The sequence below is a fragment of the Nanorana parkeri genome, unplaced genomic scaffold (genome assembly GCF_000935625.1).
Source record: "Nanorana parkeri isolate BGI_ZX_2015 unplaced genomic scaffold, ASM93562v1 scaffold1479, whole genome shotgun sequence".
NCBI lineage: Eukaryota > Metazoa > Chordata > Amphibia > Anura > Dicroglossidae > Nanorana > Nanorana parkeri.
Window position 1 is genome coordinate 344566 of NW_017307747.1, and position 21697 is coordinate 366262.

Here is a 21697-nt window from a genome sequence, read left to right on the forward strand (position 1 = left end):
AAAAACGTCCCCCCCCCCCCCCCCATGCTGCTTTAAGGACTTACCTCAATTGATGTCTCTTGAGCCAATCTTCTTCGTTCCAGTAGTATTCAGCAATCCCTTCAGTACTGGTACTGGTCTTTGATCCAGCGCTGACTGCTGTGTCTTCCTGTCTCACGGAGTCTGTGCGTGTGCACGCTGCCAGGCTGCTTGCATTGACTTACCCTGTGTCTCTCCTCTTCTCCCGGCTGAAGATCTCTACTACGCATGCGCCCGCCCCATGATCCTTCACAGTTGCTCGAGAATTTTTCAGATCTTTTGATCTGTTTTTGCACATATCTACTGCTTTCTAGCAGTAGATCTATGCAAAAAAAAAAGTAAGGTTTAATTATCCTTTAATGCATCCCAAATCTCACAAAAAGATTATCTTATACTGGACTAGAGTGTGTTCTTGTCAGATTTAGGGTACTCATTGTTTCCCAGAAATGCTGCCAAAAGGATAGAAATGTCACTCTAAAATGTGTGAAAGAACAGGGCTAGGTAAGTATTTATCCTTTTGTGCACGTTTGCCCTTTTTAATGTATGGGGAACTTACACGGGGAGGACCTTGTATTTTACTGCATTTCTGCGTTAAATAGAAAAATACAGTTTTCTATGCTCTGTTAGTAACTGTTGTTATAAGGTGATATTCTTCAAAGGTGTTTGCATGTTACTGTATGCTTATGTCATTGAACCTTTGGTGAGTGCTATTTGGTTTGACCTTCCATGTCTTTGACCGATAATGTTATGTTATCTCCAAATGTTGGGTAACTGAGGTTTTCCCTTGCAGGAGTTTAAGTGGTATGGTATTCATGATTTATATATCTATAGAAAGTACAGTGTTGCTGTGGCAATCCTAAAGTTTCACACAGAAGTTATAATGTAAAAGTCGAGTGAAATAAATTGCTAAAATTAAAGTGACCTTAAACCCTCAGATTTTTTTAACATAAAACAATACTGTAATGTGTGCCTTACTGTAATCCATGGTTGTTTCCCTTCTCTTTGCTGCTCGTCCTTTTAAATCCTCATGTCTTCTCATGCTGGGGGAGAACTTCCCTTTGCAGCTGGCTGCCACTTCCTGTAATACTGGCTCCGGTTGCAAACCTACACACAGACACCATGTTTCCATTGCAGAGACAAGGCAGTCTGCTGCAAAACAGAAGTTCTGCCCAGCATGAGAACAGATACAGATTTAAAAGGAAGAGCAGCAAAGAGAAGGGAAACTACCATGGATTACAGTAAGGCACACATTACACTATTGTTTTATGTTAAAAAATCTGAGGGTTTAATGTCACTTTAAGCTTTCTTCTGAAAAGCAATGAATAACTGCAAGTTTGGGGTATAAGGATTAGTATAAGTTACTGGTAAAACAGATAAGTATAAGTATAAGTTACTGGTAAAACTGTTGGCGGAAGGTGCCAGAAAAAAAATCTTTAATCTGGCACCTTCCGCCAACAGGGTTCAGAGTTTTCAGCATCTTTAGTTGTAATATGATGAACACGAGAAACTGCTCAGAACGTCTTTATAAAAACAAAACTGTTGTAATCTGCTTGCAGGGATAAAAACGAAATTCAAAATGCCAGTATAAACCTTTGTAACAGTTAGGACATCACCTGTAAATATTTTGAGGGTGCAATGGATGTCGCAAGAACGGTCAGCATATTGATAAGCTTCACCCAGATAAAAAGATTACTTTATTTTGGCCTTCGATCCTTTTGTCGCCTGCTACAGATGATCTGTAGAATGAAAGGAGAATTTTATTATATAAATAATTTTGCGTTTAAACAGGAAGTATAGGATATACTGAAAAGATTGTGAATTTTTTCCCCCCCAAACATTCATTTTTTTTAACATACAGGTGAAACTCGAATAATTAGAATATCGTGCAAAGTTCATTTATTTCACTAATGCAACTTAAAAGGTGAAACTAATATATGAGATAGACTCATTACATGCAAAGCGAGATAGTTCAAGCCGTGATTTGTCATAATTGTGATGATTATGGCTTACAGCTCATGTAAACCCCAAGAACCCCAAATCCACAACCTCAAAAAAACAGAATATTACATGCAATCAATAAAACAAGGATTGTACATAGAACAATATCGGACCTCTGAAAAGTGCAAGCATGCATATGTACTCAGTACTTGGTTTGGGCCCCTTTTGCAGCACTTACTTTTGCACGATATTCTAATCGAGTTTCACCTGTATACTATGCATTTCTCACCCACCCCAAATGCGCTGCTTGATCTACAGAGCAAAAAGTGAACCGTGGACGGGTACTGCTATATGATCACTATTTAGGTTAATTGTTTATGCCTGTTATTTTATTAATTAAAAAAATATATGAATCCTTTAAAAAAAAAAAAAAACTACCAGAAATTCAACAGGACACTGTTGTTAAATTTCAGAAGTTGTGGGAGCTCTCGGTTAAATCATATCTCCCACCTTCCTTTCACATGGATTCCTTGACAATTTAAAGTCCCTCTCATTGGTTTTTACTATATACACCTTCAATCTTGTAGTTTTGCTGTTTTTACTGTTTTTACATTGTGTTTACTTTTTGCACTTGTTTCATTATCAATAAACAAAATTTGAGCGGAAAAAAAAAATATGAATCCTTTTTTTTTTTTTCTGTGATTTTTCACAAATATATCTATAAGCTGCAGGAATGAGACCATTTTAGAATGAAGATACCTACAGAAAATACAACTTGGAGAGTAATCTTGGTGTATTAGGGAAACATCCTCATGTAGCTCAGTATGTCTATGGTTGGCCCACTGCGTTGGAGGGTTTTGGTTGGAATACCTTGCAAAAAGGTCATTTCAAATTGATGTGAAATGCTGCTGAAAGACTCTTGGTAGCACTGTGCCACACAAAATGTTTTCATTCCTGTTCACATGGCACGCATGTCAGGAACCAGCATCTCTGAAGCAAATGCATCCCATTAGAGTCATTCCTGATCTTTACTGTACATGTGCTTGTTTATGGTTTTTATTTGGTACGTCAGTTTACATCAGTGGTAAAGGTACAGGCCGACTCTGCCGCATTGAGGGGCCATGTATTGTAAAATCTTGGATGAGAACCTCCGTACCTCAGCCAGAACACTGAAGATGGGTCGTGGATGGGTCTTTCAGCATGACAATTACCCAAAACATACTGCCAAGGCAACAAAGCAGTGGCTCAAGAAGAAGCACATTTAAAGCACCTTGTTGTGTACATTGTCAGCTTTTAGCTGTTAAGGTGGATTATAGACTCGCATACAGTGGGGGCATAATGCAGGGGAATCTAGAGATTTCACGGGGAAGGTTGGCAAGTCAGCTTTCTATCCATTTACAGATTCAGTTTTGTAAACCTTATAGATCAGTGGTTTTTAACCCCTAACTCAGATAAAATATATTATAGGAGATCATTTACCACATATTTAAAGAGATCAGTCATCCAAACTTTGATCTATGACTTATCAAAAATGAGAGCCTATATTGCATATATTCCAAACTACAGAATATAAATAAAAAAATACAATTGGCACTGAATCTAAGGAGGTTTGTGTCTTTCAAGAGAGCTTTTGTAACAATTAGAAACTTTGCTTTAAACATTTTCAGATGGTTTATGTTTATTTCTATCTTCACCTTTAAATCCAAAATTCCGAATTTACCTATTGTTTCAATACACCAGATTGTAGTGACATATCTCTTTTTCAGGTTGTCGATACATCAGTCAAGCTGCAGCCAAAAAGAATGTTGACTTTGAATATGATGGTCCATTAATGAAGACAGAAGTCCCAGGACCACGATCGAGAGTAAGTGAATAATTATCAAAATCAATATTGTCAGGAACCTTCCATGGGCATATCCACTGTAAGGCAAACAAGGCGTTTGCCTTTGCTGGTGCTCTCCAGGGGGGCGTCGCCCCCAAAACTGAGGTGAGCCGGGCTGCACAGAAAAAGACAGCCGAGGCTGCCTAAGCAGGCAAAGGTCCCATGAGCGGCCGCCTAATCAGAGAACTGCCCGCTGGAAGAGGAGGCGGGGCTGGGGTCCAATGAGATGTGGTGCGGAGGTGTAGGAGAAGCAGTGAGTGGCTTGGGGCTGGAGGCGAATGTCCAGGAGGCAGGCTGAGGAGCAGCAGGTAAGGGGTATAGCACCTGTGCAGGGAAAGGAACCCACCAGAGATCCTACACAGCCCACATGCGACCCCCGCACAGCCCACCTGAGACCCCCCGCACAGCCCACAGAGAGGCTGCCAGAAGTTTGAATAGGTGGGAGTACCACATCCACCTGCGCCCGTTCAGACCTTGAGGATCACGAGAATGCCCTTCATCTCGATTCTGCGGCGTAGTCAGGTAAGGAGATTCAGGGGAGGAGTACATCAGTTATGGTGTGGATAGCTTAACAACTAGGAGCCCTAATGTTCAGTGGGTCGCCACTTGCCTTCCACTTTTCTAGGTGAGAGACTCCTCAGCCTCCCCCTAGAGCAGCACCATCACTTCTCGAGCCGAGCACCTATTCAGAATATGCTGCCCGGCCATGCATGTCAGCATGAGGTGGGCTGGAAGTATGGCCAAAAGGGAGCTCCATCCATACATGCATTGCTTACAGCACCCACATGTGCCCTATACAGGGTGCGCAAGGGAGCTGTACAAACAATGCACATATGGATGGGGCTCTGTCACAGCACTGCAGCCCACACTGGACCCCAACCTGAGGATCCACTCCAGTTCTCATAAGGTAGGGAGACTGGGTGGATCCTAACCTCTTGCCGTCCGCCCGTTGTGAAAAAACGGACGGACAGCAAACTCGCATGGGCGGGTTGCCGTAATTAGACGGCTTTTCTCTCTTCTGCTCGCACGCACGGGCAGAAAAAACCCGTCCGTTCTGCAGAGCCATTACCGGCTGTTTGACATTCAAACGATCGGCCGCTCTGTAGCCAGCCGATCGCTTGTATGTTGTGACTGCTCGCCCCCCCTCCTCGAGTGCCGCCGCTGCCCCCCCTCCTGCACCTTCACCTTCAATGCCGGGATCCGCTACCCCATCTGCTGCCTGGGACCGGCTCAGGAGGGTGTCAGGAGGAAGATGGGACGGAGATCAGCATCTTGTTGAACTTCCTCCGTACTGTGAATGCGGAAGTAATGTGTATTACATCACTTCCGCATTCACCTGTTAGTCATCTGGCTGCTATTGCCAGAGAGAAGAAGCTGATGAAGCAGATATCTGCTTCATCAGCTTCTTTGGGGGTCCCCAGGGGACATTGGGGGTCCTAGAGACCCCTAATGTCTCCATAAAGAGGACCGGTCAGTGTGCCTGTGCTATCACATAGGGGGATTTTTATCCCCCTATGTGATAGCAATAACAAAGTGTAAAAAAAGAATCAAAGTCATATAAAAAAAGTTTTTAAAAAACCCACAAATGTTTTAAGTCCCCCACGTTTACGCACATATAAACATAAATATGCATCAGATGCGCCAGCGAGCGAAAACGACAATTGCGCTACACATGTTACATATTGCCGCAAACGTCGCAGTGAGAGCAATCATTCTTGGGCCATCAATCACTGATAACACTAAACTGATGAGCGGTAAATACCACCAAAAGAAAGCTCTATGTGTCCCCAAAAAATGGTATAACATTTCAGTACAGCGTTGCATGACGGAATAAATGTCAGTCAAAATACTGCAGTACTGAATACTGAAAAATGGCTTGGACAGGAAGGGGTTTTTTGGAGTGTGTGTGTGTGTGTGTATGTCTATGAGTGTGTGAGATTATGTCTATGGTTGTGTGTGTCAGTCAGCGTTTTTGAGGGTCCGTTCACACTAGTACAGTGCGTTAATCGCACAGTCCTATGCTATTAATGCACTGTACCACGCAATCGCACCTACTGCGCATTCTGGTGCGAAAGGTGTTTTGCGTTGCCATTAATTTACATGACACCCCAAACGCACCTCCCGCCCACTGTCCGATAGCCTGAACCCGAACGCCCGGTACTACAATGTCATGCATTCCATTGGGTCGCTACTAAATGGCCAAGGACAAATGTGGGTCCTTGACCATTTAGTAACGAAGGTTACACAGGTTGAGAACCACGAGTCTAAAGAATCTATATTGTTTTTTTGCTTTATAATGTAAAAAAACAAGTTATATATGTTGTGTATATACTGTAAAAAGCATGACAGCTTATCAGTAGCCGACCTTACCATCAATAAGTTCAAGCAGAAAATAACAATCGTAGTGTAAGTGTATCCATTGATTTGTCTCCTCTTAGAATAAGAGCAGAATTTAGAGGTCATAGCTTCTCAACTGTCTCTTGTTTAAAGCAGAATCCAGTAGTAATGAGATTTGTAATGCAATTTCTCAACACTCAACCTTCAGTGATGGATGGAAAGACCCAGAATTGCTCAGATATGGTGTTATTTATCAAATTCTCTGAAACCAGAATTGTTTTCAATTGCATTGTAAAATTACTAATGTTCCTTAGTTCAGATATTTTCATAAATGTCTACTTTTCATAGTCCCTGATTAGGTTGTTTTTTTTTTTTTCTAATATGTGTATTGTGTGTATTTAATTGTGGTGCTTTCTATCCTAAAATATTTTATAATATGGATTTTTTTTATTTTTTAGGAATTAATCAAACAGCTTAATACCATACAGGTAAGAATACGCCTAAATATACAAATAGAACATATTATTATAAAACATATATTTCAACCTGCTTTCCTATCGAAGTCCGTCCAGTATTATACAGCACTTGTCACAGCAGTGGAAATGCATTTATTTATGCGTATATCTATCAAAATGTATGCAGATAATTTAATGTTCACTTCTTTATGATACGTTTTTATTTCTGAATGATAATTCCTCAAGGGCAAGGTGTGTTATATATCATGGCTTCTCAATGAATGTTGCCTTTAAATTGCACTTCTCTTTAGTTCTAGTGAGTTATCAATGTTTAAAGTTTTTCTTTTATTCTTGAATCTCAGAATGCAGATGCTGTGAATTTTTTCTGCAATTATGAAGAGAGCCGTGGAAATTATCTTGTTGATGTTGATGGCAATCGAATGCTGGATTTGTATTCCCAAATAGCATCTATCCCCATAGGTATATAACTTGATATGCATTTTTTATATATTTATATATGTATTACTGTATTTTGATGTATGGTTAAAATTCAACCACAACAAACTTTCTGAACCCTCATCCCAGTTGATCCCTGCAAACTGTATGGTCAACAGAACTACAAGCAAACAAAGGTATACTGAACCCAGAGGAATGTGAACGGGCAGTGTAGGTAAACATTAGGGCATGCACATCCATACGGTGTGAACGCACATGCAGAGACCCTCTCCCGGGAGGGACAGGTACAGCCTGTAATTGTGTGGGGCAGGTTTTCTATTGTCAGAATAGAAGGGAAAAATGTATGTGCTGCACTCCTATTCCACATTTATTAACAAGTTTACATACACATTTTTGAATTTTAAAGAATCCTTTCTCAAGTTAAGCACATTGTAATGCGTTGGTCCTTTTCAAAATGGACTTAAGATGTGACAGAACTAGGAGAAGAACTCTGGGCAAAACTTTGATTAACCCTTGCAGTGGGGCTACCCCCACACTGCAAGGATTAACTACTTGTATTTGTCTAGATGCTTAAAAAATAAAACAGAAACTCTGCAGCACTGGAATGTTCCTCAGCGTCTTCCCGCCTATACACAGTGTATAGAACATGATTATTTATGGGACCTTAGGCCACAGCCATGGAGGAGGAGAGAGGCTGAAGGACTGGTCTAAAAGCAAGACGGCTCCGTGGTTCAGGTGAGCGTTATTTGGTTTTTATTAGCACCTAGACAATAAGCCGTTAACCCTTGCAGTACGGGGGTAGCCCCACTGCAAGGGTTGCTAAAAGTTTTGCGTGGCGTTCTTCTTTAAGGTTTTATAGTACAGTAAGTTCATACATGCTAAGAACAAGTGTAAGCATGTCTCTAGCCACATTTTCTCTCTGGTGCCATCTTTTTTAAGGCACTTCCTGAGGGCCGCATATTCCACCTGGGTAGAGATGATAGCCCATTGGTGACACAGAGATGTAAATCCTGGTACCAGTGCAGTTGCTGGCTGAGCTCATAAATGTGTGACATATTTGCCGTTAAAGCACCTCACTTTATGATCTAGTACAAGACAACAATGCTGTAGTCAGATCACTGGGGGAGAGGAAACTGAGATGTCATCTTAGCCTAGGCAAAGTCACTTGAGATCAAAGACTGACTGATTTTTAATGGTCAAATGTAAACCCTATTTGATAAATTATTATTTTTCTGTATATTGGAACACGTCAGGAGTCTATGCAGACTTGTGAAGTTACTGAAAGGTCCAGGTAACAAGCTAGATAAATAGCTACTGTTCTTTCAAACCATTGTCACTGAGGGGAAATATATTCAATGTAGTCCCAGTGGAAACCCAATAAGGGCTCTAAACCATACTAACTGTATACAAAACAAAGAAAACAAAATGGGGGCTTGACATACACTTGGAATTTGAGTGAACAGCAGAAACAGAATAAGTACATCTGTCGTTTACTATTTAAATTTTAATACTTTGACAATTTTCTAAACTTGAATAGGGATGTGCTTGGTCATGGTCTGGTGCTTCAGCTTGCTGTTAGCACAGGATATTTTACCCTAACCCCTTGTAACATTAAACAAAGGAAAACACAGGCATATGTATGACTGTGTCTATAGCCTGACTGCATTTCAATAATAAATACAAAGGCTACAATTGGGTTTTAAAGTATCAAAATAACGCAACAAATTTTCATTTTCTTTCATAGTCGCGGGGATTACATGCCAGATTTCAGGTTGGGTGAATGTCATGAAATGGAGGAAAATAGTGAAAAGCTAATTAACTTTGTTTCAATATACTGTAATTTTTGTTATAACAGATCTTTTTGTGACAGGTTCACTTTAGCAATAATGCTTATGTATTCCTTTCTTTGTAACAAATAGCATTCGATGCAGAATGATGCAGTCGGCTAGGTTTCCGTTCTATTTCTACAGGCTTGCCCTTATCAGCCTCTCGCTACAGTGATTTATGAGTCATATATACTTACAGGGTATTTGTGTCTTCTCCAATATCCTGACATTACCTTTTCTGTCCTCTGAACTGTATACCTGCTTAAGACTTGCATTTCATACACTTCTCATGTATTATATGTTCTAGGTTATAATCATCCAGCCCTAATAAAAATTCTGCAACAGCCACAGAATTTGGTAAGTGGAACTGAATGTCATGTATGTTCTACCTGTGTAAAAGTAAAGCTCTTAAAGAACAGTTCCTGCACATATATAATTTCTTTACAAAATATATAGAAATGTGTACGATGTCCTTCTTTACATCAACATCATGGCAGTTTTTGCTTGTTTTAATTCTGTCGTCTAATTGCACAGAAAGTCGGGGAGGTCAAATTGCTTCCCCAGTTGAGCAGTCCACTGAAATCTAATAATGCATCCACCACTCTTCTGTGTGAGCAGCCAAGGTGAGTGTGCTGCTGCTGGTGACTGGGGATGCTGGCACCCACCTTGACTGTTCACAGAGGGAGGATGAATTACAAGACTGTGCAGATCTATGAACCATGTTAACCAACTCTTTTTGCCTCCTCCATGTCTGCATTGTTTAATCATTTACTCAGTTTAAACAATTACATACAAAGAGGTTTATTTATAAAATGTTCACAAAGCCATCCCCTCTGTGAACATCTGCCTTTTACATTTGCACTGCATTATGTCCACTAGATGGAGCCGAGGAGCTTAGGAATTGCACTAGAAAACAAAGCCAACTGCATTGGTTGTTTTGACCACATGGAGACTCTCCTTTTCTATATATTATTGTATTTTAGTGACTACTTCAGTATCAACTGTATTAGAAAATAAACATGAAACCTTTCTAGAGAAGTATACATTATGCACTCCATGGCCACTTATTTGGTATCCAAAAAGAACCCTCAGTGCCTATGTAATGCAATTTTTTGTGTGTGTTTTATACAATATACTGTATGAATAATATAATGTTTTAGGATGCAATATGTATTCATTACTCTCACAATCCTTCACTGATATCTAGTTTTTCAACACTTTATTAGGTAGAAATATTTTCTGCCTGGTAGGACCCATCATTTTGGTGTATGCGGACTCAATAGCATCATGTCACATATGCCAGTCATACAATCACGCTGCAAACCTAATTTCGCATCTCATCCTTTAGGATTCTTGCTTTGTACACCATCTGCATGTCATTGCAGAAATCAATATGTATCCCAGGCTTTTTTCAGTAATCCTTTATCCACTGTAGATGTATTTTCCTGTTCTTGGCTGGCAGGATTGGACCCAGCATGGTATTTTGCTGTTGTGGCCTATCCTCTTTAAGATTCCACATTCTGTGTATTCAGAGATGTTTGTATGTGTGATTTTTGTTTTTGGAACCAAGGAGCTGGAGTATTAGTTTTGTGTATGGGGCTTTCAACACCTAAAACTAACATGTTTCATTACATGTCTTTAAATCCAACACTCTTTCACTTAACAGAACCTTAAAACTTAACCTAAGCTCCAAATGAACACTTTAGTTGAACCCTAAAACTTTAAACACCTAACCTAACCCTTAGCACTAAATTAACCCCTTAAAACTGGCACTTTTTTGGGTTCTAAAACTAATGGTGCCAAATACACTAATTAGATGAGTCTGGCCATTCTTAGACACCCTATTAACAAGGTGTTTTCTCACAGAATTGCTACTTACTAGATTTTGTTTTGTTTTTATGTGTACACTGGTCTTTAAACTCCAGACACTGAAGTATGTGAAGATCCTAGATCAGTGGTGGCGAACAGCTGGCACGCGAGCCCAGGTTTGGGCCACCTCTAAGAAAAAGTCAGACTGTCCCGGATCGCCGCCTCGGTATGCGATCCGGGACGGTCAAGATCAGGCAGCAAGAGCCTGCTAACAGGCATATTAAACAGCCACTTCCTCCTTGCTAGGACCCAGTGAGGCCCCAGCAAGCGGCTGTCTAATTTGCCTGTTAGGAGGCTGCCGCTGCCTGAGCATGACCAGCCGAGGCGGCGATCTGGGACGTTCTGACTTATTTTATTTACAGAGCCACAGCTGCCCTCCCCTGAGAGCTGCACAGCTCCCCTAAGAGTCGCACAACTCCCCCTCTCCTAAGATCCCCACAGCCCCCCCTCTCCTAAGAGCCACACAGCCCCCTCCCCTCCCCCAGAGTCACAACACCTCCTAAGAGCCGCACAGCCCACCCTGAGTGCCACATGGGCCCCTCTAACAGCCGTACAGCCCCCGAGAGCCGCAGAGACCCCCTGAGGAATGCAAAGCCCCCTGACAGAGACACAGCTCATCTGAGAACTGCACAGTGCCCCTGAGAACCCACACAGCTCACCTGAGAGCCCACACAACCCTCCAGAGACCTAGGAGACATCTGGCTGCCACCCCAGAGCAACACAGTATGTAGCTTACATTATTCTGCATTTCTGTATAATGTATTGCTGGGATTTTCAGTCCTCCTCTAGCTGATGGTATTATTCTGCATTGCTGTATAAGGTATTGCTGGGATTTGTAGTCCACTGTAGTCGGTGCCATTCTGTATTGCTGTATATTGTATTGCTGGGATATATAGTCCTCTATAGTTGGCGGTATTCTGCATTGCTGTATAATGTATTGCTGTGATATGTAGTCCTCTATAGTTGGCAGTATTCTGCATTGTTATATAATGTATTGCTGAGATTAGTTCCTTTACAGGTTGAAGTCAGTAGCAGAGCTAACAAGGTCACAACGGTCACAGTTGTACTGGGCCCCGGTGCTCCACCACTGACCCCAAGCTGTAAAGAGACTGTTCCCTTGCAGTGTGCTGCATGACATGTACCTTAGTAGCACACTGCAATGGAACACTTCACTCATTAGCACAGTACAAAGGTACATGTCACTCTATAGTGTAGTTAAAACCTCTTGTATTGTATTTTTCATCTAAGATTTAAGCACATAATTCGTTCAGACGGTCGTATGAAGTGTTTTTCTAAAATAATTCATCAGTATTCGGGTCTAAGTGTGGGGTTGGCACTTTGAGACACATAAGTTGGTTTAGTGATCCAGTTTGGGCACTTGGGCTCAAAAAGGTTTGCCACCACTGTCCTAGATCATCAGTTTCTGAGTCATAGAGCATCTGCATCTATTGATAATATCTGCATTGTTTTGTGTTTCACTTTTGATTCACTTTTTGGTTATCTGTATTAAAGAGCAGGTGTCCCTAATATAATGGCCACTGTAGATGACAACACCAATGACAAGTTAGTGAGAACACATGACTATTAAAGGGTATGATCAGCCAAATCTTTATTCTTAGCTTTTATATTTTAGAGATAAGGAATAAAGGTAAATAAAACTGCTGCCTATAGCAACCAGTTAGACTTTGCTTTATAAAATGTAAAATCTGTGCTATGACAATGAATACGAATGGCTGCTGTTTGCTCTTTTATTAGTAAATCAACCCCTTTTGTACTGCACCATTTCTACTGGTGACCATTGTCATGGAGAAAGAAAGGGAGGGGAATTTCAAAAAACTGCCCCCAGAACAAGCGGTAAGGGGAGGTCTTCCACTGGGGCACCTGTTCTGGAGATAATTTTCCAAGAGGGGAATTCCCTATAACCTCCTGTTGCATCTCTGGGACAGAAAGTGAAGGGAATATCACCAATGGTACAGAGGTTCCCCCTTTGCGAAATGTATCAGATTTAAATGCATCCCATGCTATGGAATTAATAGTCGGAGAGTTAGCGGCAGAACTCTTTCTAAAGTGGGAGATTTGTGATAGTCTATATTGGTCCAGGGGTGTGTGAAGGAAATTAATAGAGGGCAGTTGGAGAAGCCCCCTTTTTTTCCAAGAAGATATGTTCAGGTGGGGAATAAGGAACTCATAGGTTCCTAATGGGATCGTTATCCGTCTGAGGAAATAGATTGTCTATCAGACACGCCTGCCGTGATGACATTAGGGACGGTAGTCAGGAGGATGGAGTTTCCTCTTCAGAGAACTTGCTATTACCCAGGCTGGAAGATCTCCCTTGTGGACAAGTTGCTGTTCCATGATTGACCATATTTTGTCCGGGGATGGGTGGAACCAAACATGGAGTTGGTCCAGCAGGTATGCAAAATAGTAATTCTTCAAATTAGGGAGACCAATTCACTCTACATTTCTTACCCTGCCATACATAAGCATCAATAATCCATTGAAGCGTTATAAAAAAGGAAGAAGGGAGTATTATAGGAATAGTCCAAAAATGATACAGGATTTTGAGTACAACCATTTTGAGGGCTGAAATCCTGCCCATCCAGGACATTTCGAATTTAGCAATATGGGATAGTTCAGATTTAACCTTCTTTAGAAGGGGCAGGAAATTATTTTTGAAGGTGCTGCTAGATGGGGACGTAAGGTAAATGCCAAGATACGGGATCTGGGATGTAGCCCAGGTATATGGGTAAGTATTTTGCAGGGTATTCCGTTCAGAGGTTTTCATATTTACCGTCAAAACCAAAGATTTTACTATATTAACCTTATAATAAGACATTTCGAACATACGGAGATCGTTTTGTACTGCGATCAAGGAAGAAGCCGGCTTAGAAATCGTCAAAATAACATTGTGTGCGAATAGGCCAATTTTGTGGGTTTGGTCACCTATCTTGATCCCTGAAATAGCGGGTTCTCTCTAATAGTTGACACTAAATGTTCTATTATGAGAGAAAAAACTATTGGTGAGAGTGGGCAACCTTGTCTTGTTCCATTTGTTATAGTGAACGGGGTGGGCAATAAGTTGGAAGAGTATACTTGGGCTGTTGGAGTGGAATATAAAGCTAGTATTGCGGAGAGAATATGGCCCTTCATGCCAAATTGCTGAAGGGTTGAAGACATGTAACCCCAATGGATGCGGTCAAATGCCTTCTCAGCGTCTACAGCGAGAAGCAAGAAAGGCATTTTCTGTAATTCAGCAGATCTAATGATATTAAACATTCTTCTAGTGCCACCAGGGGCTTGGGGACCTTTAACAAAGCCCACTTGGTCTGGATGGATCAAGAAGGGAGTAATAGGTAACAGTCTCTCAGCAATGAGTTTGGCGTACAGCTTAATATCTGTATTTATGAGGGAGATAGGTCTATAATTTTGTGTGAAAGCCGGCTCCTTATCTGGTTTAGACATTGAAACAATAACAGAGCGCAGCATTTCCTGAGGGAAAATAGAAGAGGACGCAGCAGAGTTAAAAATGGATTGTAAGTAAGGGGTCAGTATGTCTTGGTAGGCTTTATAGTATTCACTAGAAAAACCATCAACGCCAGGGGATTTGTTCAGCGGAAGCATTTCTGGTGTTATTTTTGGAAGATTTAAGGACCGTAAAAATTTCTCAATGGAGCCCAAATTTTGTTGAGGGGTATCGGGATCATCTTTTAAGTTTTATAAAGTGAGGAATAGTAGGATTGGAAAGCATCAGCTATATCTTTGGGATTATATTGTTTCTGGCGTGTTGATGGGTGAACGATGCAAACTATTCTGGAGTTGGATTGCTGAATTTTGATTTTGTTAGCTATTAACCCTATCCCTGCCAGGGACGTACGGCATACGGAGGAACAAAAGTGTTCCCGGCTGGCCAGGTCCGTATGCCGTATGGGCCTGGCATTTACAGTTCTGCTATAAGCTCATGGTCGCTTTGGCCAACCATGCCAGGCCAAGCGGTGAATATACACTTCCTGTTCATTCATAAATTTATGAATGGGGAGTAGCACTCACTACAGAGGCTTCTCCCCATTCATAAACTGGTGATAATAAATATTTTTACTATCATCAGTTTCTGAATGAATGGGAAGCCTCTGTACTGAGTGCTTTCCATTCATTGAGTGCTGGGGCTGCAGAAAAATAAATTGAGGACTCTGTGTCCTCAATTTCTTTTTCTATTTCAAAAGGAAAATGTCAGGGGTCTGTTAAGACCTCAGATATTTCACCGTAGCCTCCCCAACAGTAAAAAATAAAATAAAAATAAAAATGTAAATAAAATAAAATTCTAAAAAAATAAATAAAAAATGTAGAAAAAAATAATGTGTAAAAAATTAATAAAACAAAACACAACCCCTCCCTCCCCCCACACATATAACATACACGTGCACCATATTGTGGTGCACGCGATGCACATGTGCTGCAGTGCGTGATTTTTTTTTTCTTTAAAAAAACACATTAATTTAACTGCGGCAGCGCATGGCAAAGCTTTGTGATGCATTGCCATGCGTTGTGATACCTTGTGTTGCAATTAAATATACGCCTGTATCATTTTATCACAACACAAACACAGCGTAAAAAACTATTTTTAACATAAGTTGCTTATTTACAGTTTTGCATTCCTTCATTTTTTTTACCTTTTCGCAAAAAGGCGCAATTACAAATTTGCAAATATTTGTTATTTATTAACACAATACAGTTTTTTATCTTTTAGATTTAGTCAGAAAATATTTTTTGTGTGCGCTGATACTGATTGCTTTATCAATTGAATTGTGTAATTTTTATCGGTTCAATAATAATTTGAGAAACATTTGCGCAATTATCGCAGGGCCTACAAGTTTAGTATCGCCATCTTTTTATTCTACCGGGCCTGCGCTTTCAGAAAATATATGGTTTGGGGGGTCTTCTGCAACTAAAAACTCTACATACATACAGGCGGTGATTTAGGTTATTTTTGCTATATTTTAAACCTAGAATGGTAAATATAAGTGATGAGGACAACACATGATCACTGTCAGTTAACATTTAAAATGGTATTATTCTTTCAGAGTGCATTTGTCAACAGACCAGCTCTAGGCATTTTACCCCCTGAGAATTTCACTGAGAAACTGGAGGAATCCTTGTTGACTGTAAGTACAAAGGCTCATCCGTCATCTAATATGTCCTCATGAAGGAAACAGAACTGCATGTTTGTTACTTTGTTGCACCATTTGTAGATTTAATTTCAATGTTTCATTTTTCTATGAAAATATGACATGCAAAGAACATTCTCTTTTCCCTGTTTTTTTTTTCTCTTCTAGATTGGACCAAAGGGTTTGGCACAAATTATTACAATGTCTTGTGGATCGTGCTCAAATGAAAATGCTTTCAAATTAATATTTATGTGGTACAGAGTAAGTGCAAATTCCTAAATGGTATGAGGCATTAGATTGCTGTTTAACTACTGCTGGAACTGGGGGTGGAGGATGTTTCTGACAATGGTCCTTAGTAGAGTTGCCAGTGTCTGCATATTGTGCTTGTAGAGGTTTCTGGGGAATACTCTCTCTGTAATCAGGAGCTAATACCTATCTAAGCGCAACGTGATATTTATATGAAGAGAACGATTTTAAGCACTCCTTACCAGACAACCCCGAATATGGGGAAGGGTGCTTGGAATGACCGCGGATGGCAACGCCAATTGCAGACAATATAGAGATGTCACCAGCACACCAGGCTCCTTCAAGGATAGTCAATCGTGAATTTATTCAAAACTTATGTCAAATACACAAGCGCTTTCGGGACCACACAGTATCCCTTCATCAGGCATAGCAGTGACCCTCTCATTCATATTGTTTTCTATGATTAGTTTTGTCATTTATATTAAGTTTTGCTAAAGTTACTAGACCAATTATTCTTTATAAAAAAAAAAAATATGAATGACAGAAATATTCTGGTATGCTGGATGGTTTCCTTGACCAACGATACAAAACAAAAACGGAACTCTAGGCATATACTATACAAATGAATGCAGCTCTGTGTTCATAAAAGCTGAATTTTGCCTCTGCTCTGCAAGGGTTAACTGCTCATTAAGTCTAGTCATAAAGGAATAAGCTGTAATACCTTATTCCTTGCTTTGCCACTTCCTCTTCTCACAGATGCTCCAGGTTGTCGGCAGGCCCTCACCATCTTTACATACAATGCAAGACTAATGGTGCTGCATTGTACGTGATGCTGTGTGACTGCCAGCCAAAGTGCTTTAGAGAAGAGGCTTTGGCGGACGACTGGTTGCACAGTGTAGTGGATGCCTGCTAAAGCCACTAATAAAGTAAATATAACAGATTATTCTTCTACTCATAGATCTAAACCCTATCTCTGGGGGAAAAAAACTATCCTTGCACTGGGGCTAGCCCTGCACTGCAAGGTTCAACTGCTCGTTTATTACATTGTGCCCTCCCCCCCCCATGTAAACATGGAACACTATAAAAGAAAAAAAAAAGCCAAATAAAAGTATGTACATCTTGCTTCTGCCCACAGAGCCACGGCAAGGTTTACATCATGATCCTTCAGCAAAGTCCTGGAAAGAGGACAGAGGATCACAAATCTCATGAGAAAATGCTTCTGCTCTGGAGTTTTTTTGCATGGGATTTGGGGGTACTCTACTTTCCCAGGATCTGGCAGTAAGGATTGTGACATCACACTTTTCAGTGCAGACCCTGGATATAAGGTAAGTAGTGTCTAACTTTTTTCTGGAATTATTTTTTCCTTTCTTACAGGTTAAATGTGCTTTGTTTACATGGTAGGAGGGGCCACTATGTAATAAGTAGACCTTGCATTGCAGGGTTGCCATCCTTATCTATACTTTATTACTTGGCGAGTCACTGACCTGGTAAAAGCATGTACATATTGGCTATCTGGCACCTAACATAAAGACTACATAACATTCGGGGAGACTCACTAAGCATGAAGCAAGGATAACAATAACAGTCCTAGAGCATGTACCTTCATGAATAGTTAAAACACCTCTTCCATTCTTAACAAGTTTCCATTGGGAAAGAAAGAAAGTGCATGCTGTGGTTTATTGGTAATTTCATATCGCTTTTCATTATGAATTTTGACTGCATTTCAGAACAAAGAACGAGGCCACAACAGTGCCACAAAAGAAGAGCTGGAATCCTGCATGATTAACCAGGTAGATTATTTCAAACATGTGTTATAACATTGACTATCTTTTCATATACACAGTTAATTAGAATCTCATAACTTGAACAATATCCAGTGTGCCTTCTGAGCTAAATGTTCCAACCAGTGCTGAGAGAAATACAGAGGCTTCCATTGCTAACCTCTTTCTGAAAATGCTAGTTACATAGTTACATAGTTGCATAGTATTTGAGGTTGAATAAAGACATTAGTCCATCAAGTCCAACCTATTAGGATCTCATTCTAGGAGTACCTGTACCCCTGTATATTACGGTCCCTTAAGAAATCGTCCAAAAGTTTCTTGAACAATTCCACATTCTTTGCTGAAATCACTGTCTGTGGCAGTGAGTTCCAGACCCTAACTGATCTTACTGTGAAGAACCCCCTTCGCCCCTTGTGCTGGAATTTTTTTTCCACCAATTTTAGGTGGTGGCCTCTAGTTTTTGTAATGGAGTTAATTTTAAACAGTTTATCGCTAATGTTGCTGCCACCATTGAACATTTTGTACATGGAGATCATATCCCCCCTCAATCTCCTCACCTCCAATGTGAACATGTTTAAATTTAGTAGCCTTGTCTCGTAGCTCTGGTCCTCCATACCCCTAATTAGTTTGGTTGCCCTCCGCTGGACTTTTTCCAACTCAAGGACATCTTTTCTTAGTACTGGTGACCAGAACTGGACCGCGTACTCCAGATGAGGTCGAACCAATGATCTATAAAGTGGCAAAATTATAGACTTGTCCCTGCAATACATCCCCTTTTTAATACAGGACAAGACCCTGCTAGCTTTGTTTACAGCAGCCTGGCACTGCAAACTACCTTTCAGTTTGTGGTCTACAATGACCCCCAAATCCTTCTCCATTTCTGACTTCCCCAGCGGCATACCCATAATTGTATAACCCATTTGTTTATTTTTAATTCCAAAGTGCATTACTTTGCATTTATCGACATTAAACCTCATCTGCCACATTAATGCCCACTCCCCTATTTTATCCAGGTCCTCCTGTAATGTTATAATGTCTAAGTCCGTGTCTATTACCCTCCCAATTTTGGTGTCATCCGCAAACACGGAAATATCGCTGTTAACACCCTCCCCGATGTCATTAATAAATAAGTTGAACAATATGGGACCCAGCACAGAACCCTGAGGCACACCGCTCATTACACTAGCCCAGTCTGAAAAGGTGCCATTTACAGATACCCTCTGGACCCGTTCCCGTAGCCAGTTCTCTATCCACGTACACACCACCTCATCTATGCCCATAGCCCTCAGCTTGTGTAGCAAGCGTTTGTGTGGTACCGTATCAAAAGCCTTTGAGAAATCCAGATATACCACATCTAACGGCCTCCCTCCATCCATATCTCTACTCACCCCCTCATAAAAAGTTAGCAAGTTAGTTAGGCAGGAACGGTCTTTCCTGAACCCATGCTGATTGTCATTAACTATCCCGTTTTCCTGAACAAATTCTACCAGATAATCCTTTATTATACCCTCTAGCATTTTACAAACTACCGATGTTAGACTGACCGGCCTATAGTTCCCAGGTTGGCACCTAGCCCCCTTTTTGAATATTGGGACTACCGTAGCCCTCCGCCAATCACCGGGGATCCTACCAGTCATTAAGGAGTCCTTAAAAATTAGGATTAATGGTCTAGTTATAACCTGGCTTAATTCCTTAAGTACCTTGGGGTGCAGGTTATCCGGACCCACTAGCCTGTCTGTCTCTGGCTTCAGTATTAGGAAACAAGCAAGTTCAGCAACATACAATCTTGTGAAAAAAAGAGAGTACACCCTTTTTGAATTCTATGGTTTTAACTATCAGGACATAATGAAAATCATCTGATCCTTAGCAGGCCTTAAAATGAGGTAAATGCAACCTCAGATGAACCACAACACTTGACGTATTACACCGTGTCATTATTTATTTAAGAAAAAACATAAAGCCAAAATGGAGACATTATTTGTGAAAAACTAAGTACACCGTTAGGTTCTTCCTATGGAAGCAGTAAGTAGCAGCCAGGTGCTGCTAATCAAATGCCCTTGATTAATTGTTCATCAGCAAATGTGACCACCTCTATACAAGTCGAAGTTTTAGCAGTTTGCTGGTCTGGATCATTCAGGTGTGGTGTTAACACATTGCCAAGGAGGCAAGACATCAGCAATCTTAGAGAAGCAAATGTTGCTGATCATCAATCTGGGAAAGGGGTTATAAAGCCATTTCCAAATTTAAAATTCAGTCATTTTACAGTGAGGAAGATTGTTCACAGGTGAAAATCATTCAAGACAGTTGTCAATCTGCCTGGGAGGGGACACAACAAGTATGGTTTGTTTGGAAGAGTTGCCAGGAGAAAGCCTCTTATCTCTAAAAAGAACATGGCAGCATGGATTAGGTTTGCACATACCATAAGACTTCTGGAACAATGTCCTTTGGACAGACAACACTAAAGTGGCAAAGTAAAGATGTTTGGCCATAATGCACAGCGCCACATTTGGCGAAAACCAAACACAGCCAATCAACACAAACACACCATACCAACTGTCGAGCACGGTGCTGGAGGGGTGATGATTTGGGCTTGTTTTGCAGCCACAGGACCTGGGCACCTTGCAGCCATTGAGTCGACCATAAACTCCTGTATAACAAAGTATTCTAGAGTCAAATGTGAGGCCATCTGTCCGAAAGCTAAAGCTTGGCCGAAATTGAGTCATGCAACAGGACAATGATCCCAAGCATGCCAGCAAATCTACAACAGAATGGCTGAAAAAGAAAGAATCAAGGTGTTGCAACTGCCCAGTCAAAGTCCAGACCTCAACCTGATTCAAATATTGTGGCAGGACCTTAAGAGAGCTGGCCAGCAACAATGATGTGAGAGACTGATAAAGTCATACAGAAATTGATTACTGAAGTTATTGCTGCTAAAGGTGGTTCTACGAGCTATTGAATAGGTGTACTTAGTTTTTTACACATGGCCTCTCCATTTTGGCTTTATGTTTGTAAAATAAATAACAACATGGTCATGTTGTTGTTTATCTGAGGTTGTATTTACCTAATTTTAAGAAGTGGCAAAGAACAGATGATTTTCATTATGCCCTGATACTTAAAACCATAAAATTCAAAGAGGGTGTACTTTTTTCACATGACTGTAAGTGAAGTTAGTATTTTTTTGTCAGTTTTCTACAGGTTTCCTTTAAAAAAATCTTGAAAACCTTTGGGCACTTCTGGATTGTCCAGACCTCCTGTTCCAAGGTCTGGTATTCCACCCTGCTTCTCGATCACAGGCTTTCATGGCATGGCTGTTGAAGCCCCGCTCTTGAAGGACAGAAACCTCTTGGAATCTGTCATCTCTACGCTTTTAAAAGCTAGAATGTTGACCTCTTGCAAGGTCTACCATTGCACATGGCTTATTTCACTTTGTGCGAAGTATTAACCCAGGAAGTACTCCATGGGATACATCCTATCTTTCCTATCTGACCTAGAGCAGCGTTTAGCCTTAAATATTACACAGGTCCAGATTTCTGCCTAGGTGATTCTTTTCCAGAGGCCACTTGCCTCTTATTCTCTAGTGTAAGTCCTTTGTACAGGGGACGATTATGTGGTGTTCCTCGTACGCACTCCAGTGACTCTGTGAGATCTCAGCTTATTTATGTCAGCACTTGATATCTCTCAAGTCTTCTAAAGTAAACAAAAACATTCTCTTTTACCTACCCTCAGT

At 40.8% G+C, this 21697-nt stretch overlaps 1 protein-coding gene across 1 annotated transcript in view; it reads left to right on the plus strand.

Moving 5' to 3' along the window:
• Positions 1–21697, plus strand: part of ABAT (4-aminobutyrate aminotransferase) — a 126844-nt gene that overhangs the window by 72764 nt on the left and 32383 nt on the right. Inside the window, exons 3-9 of the mRNA XM_018570215.1 lie at positions 3723–3820; positions 6634–6663; positions 6993–7110; positions 9220–9269; positions 15860–15940; positions 16112–16204; positions 17917–17979. Coding sequence (XP_018425717.1) covers positions 3723–3820; positions 6634–6663; positions 6993–7110; positions 9220–9269; positions 15860–15940; positions 16112–16204; positions 17917–17979 — 533 coding nt within the window. The remainder of the gene's footprint in view (positions 1–3722; positions 3821–6633; positions 6664–6992; positions 7111–9219; positions 9270–15859; positions 15941–16111; positions 16205–17916; positions 17980–21697) is intronic.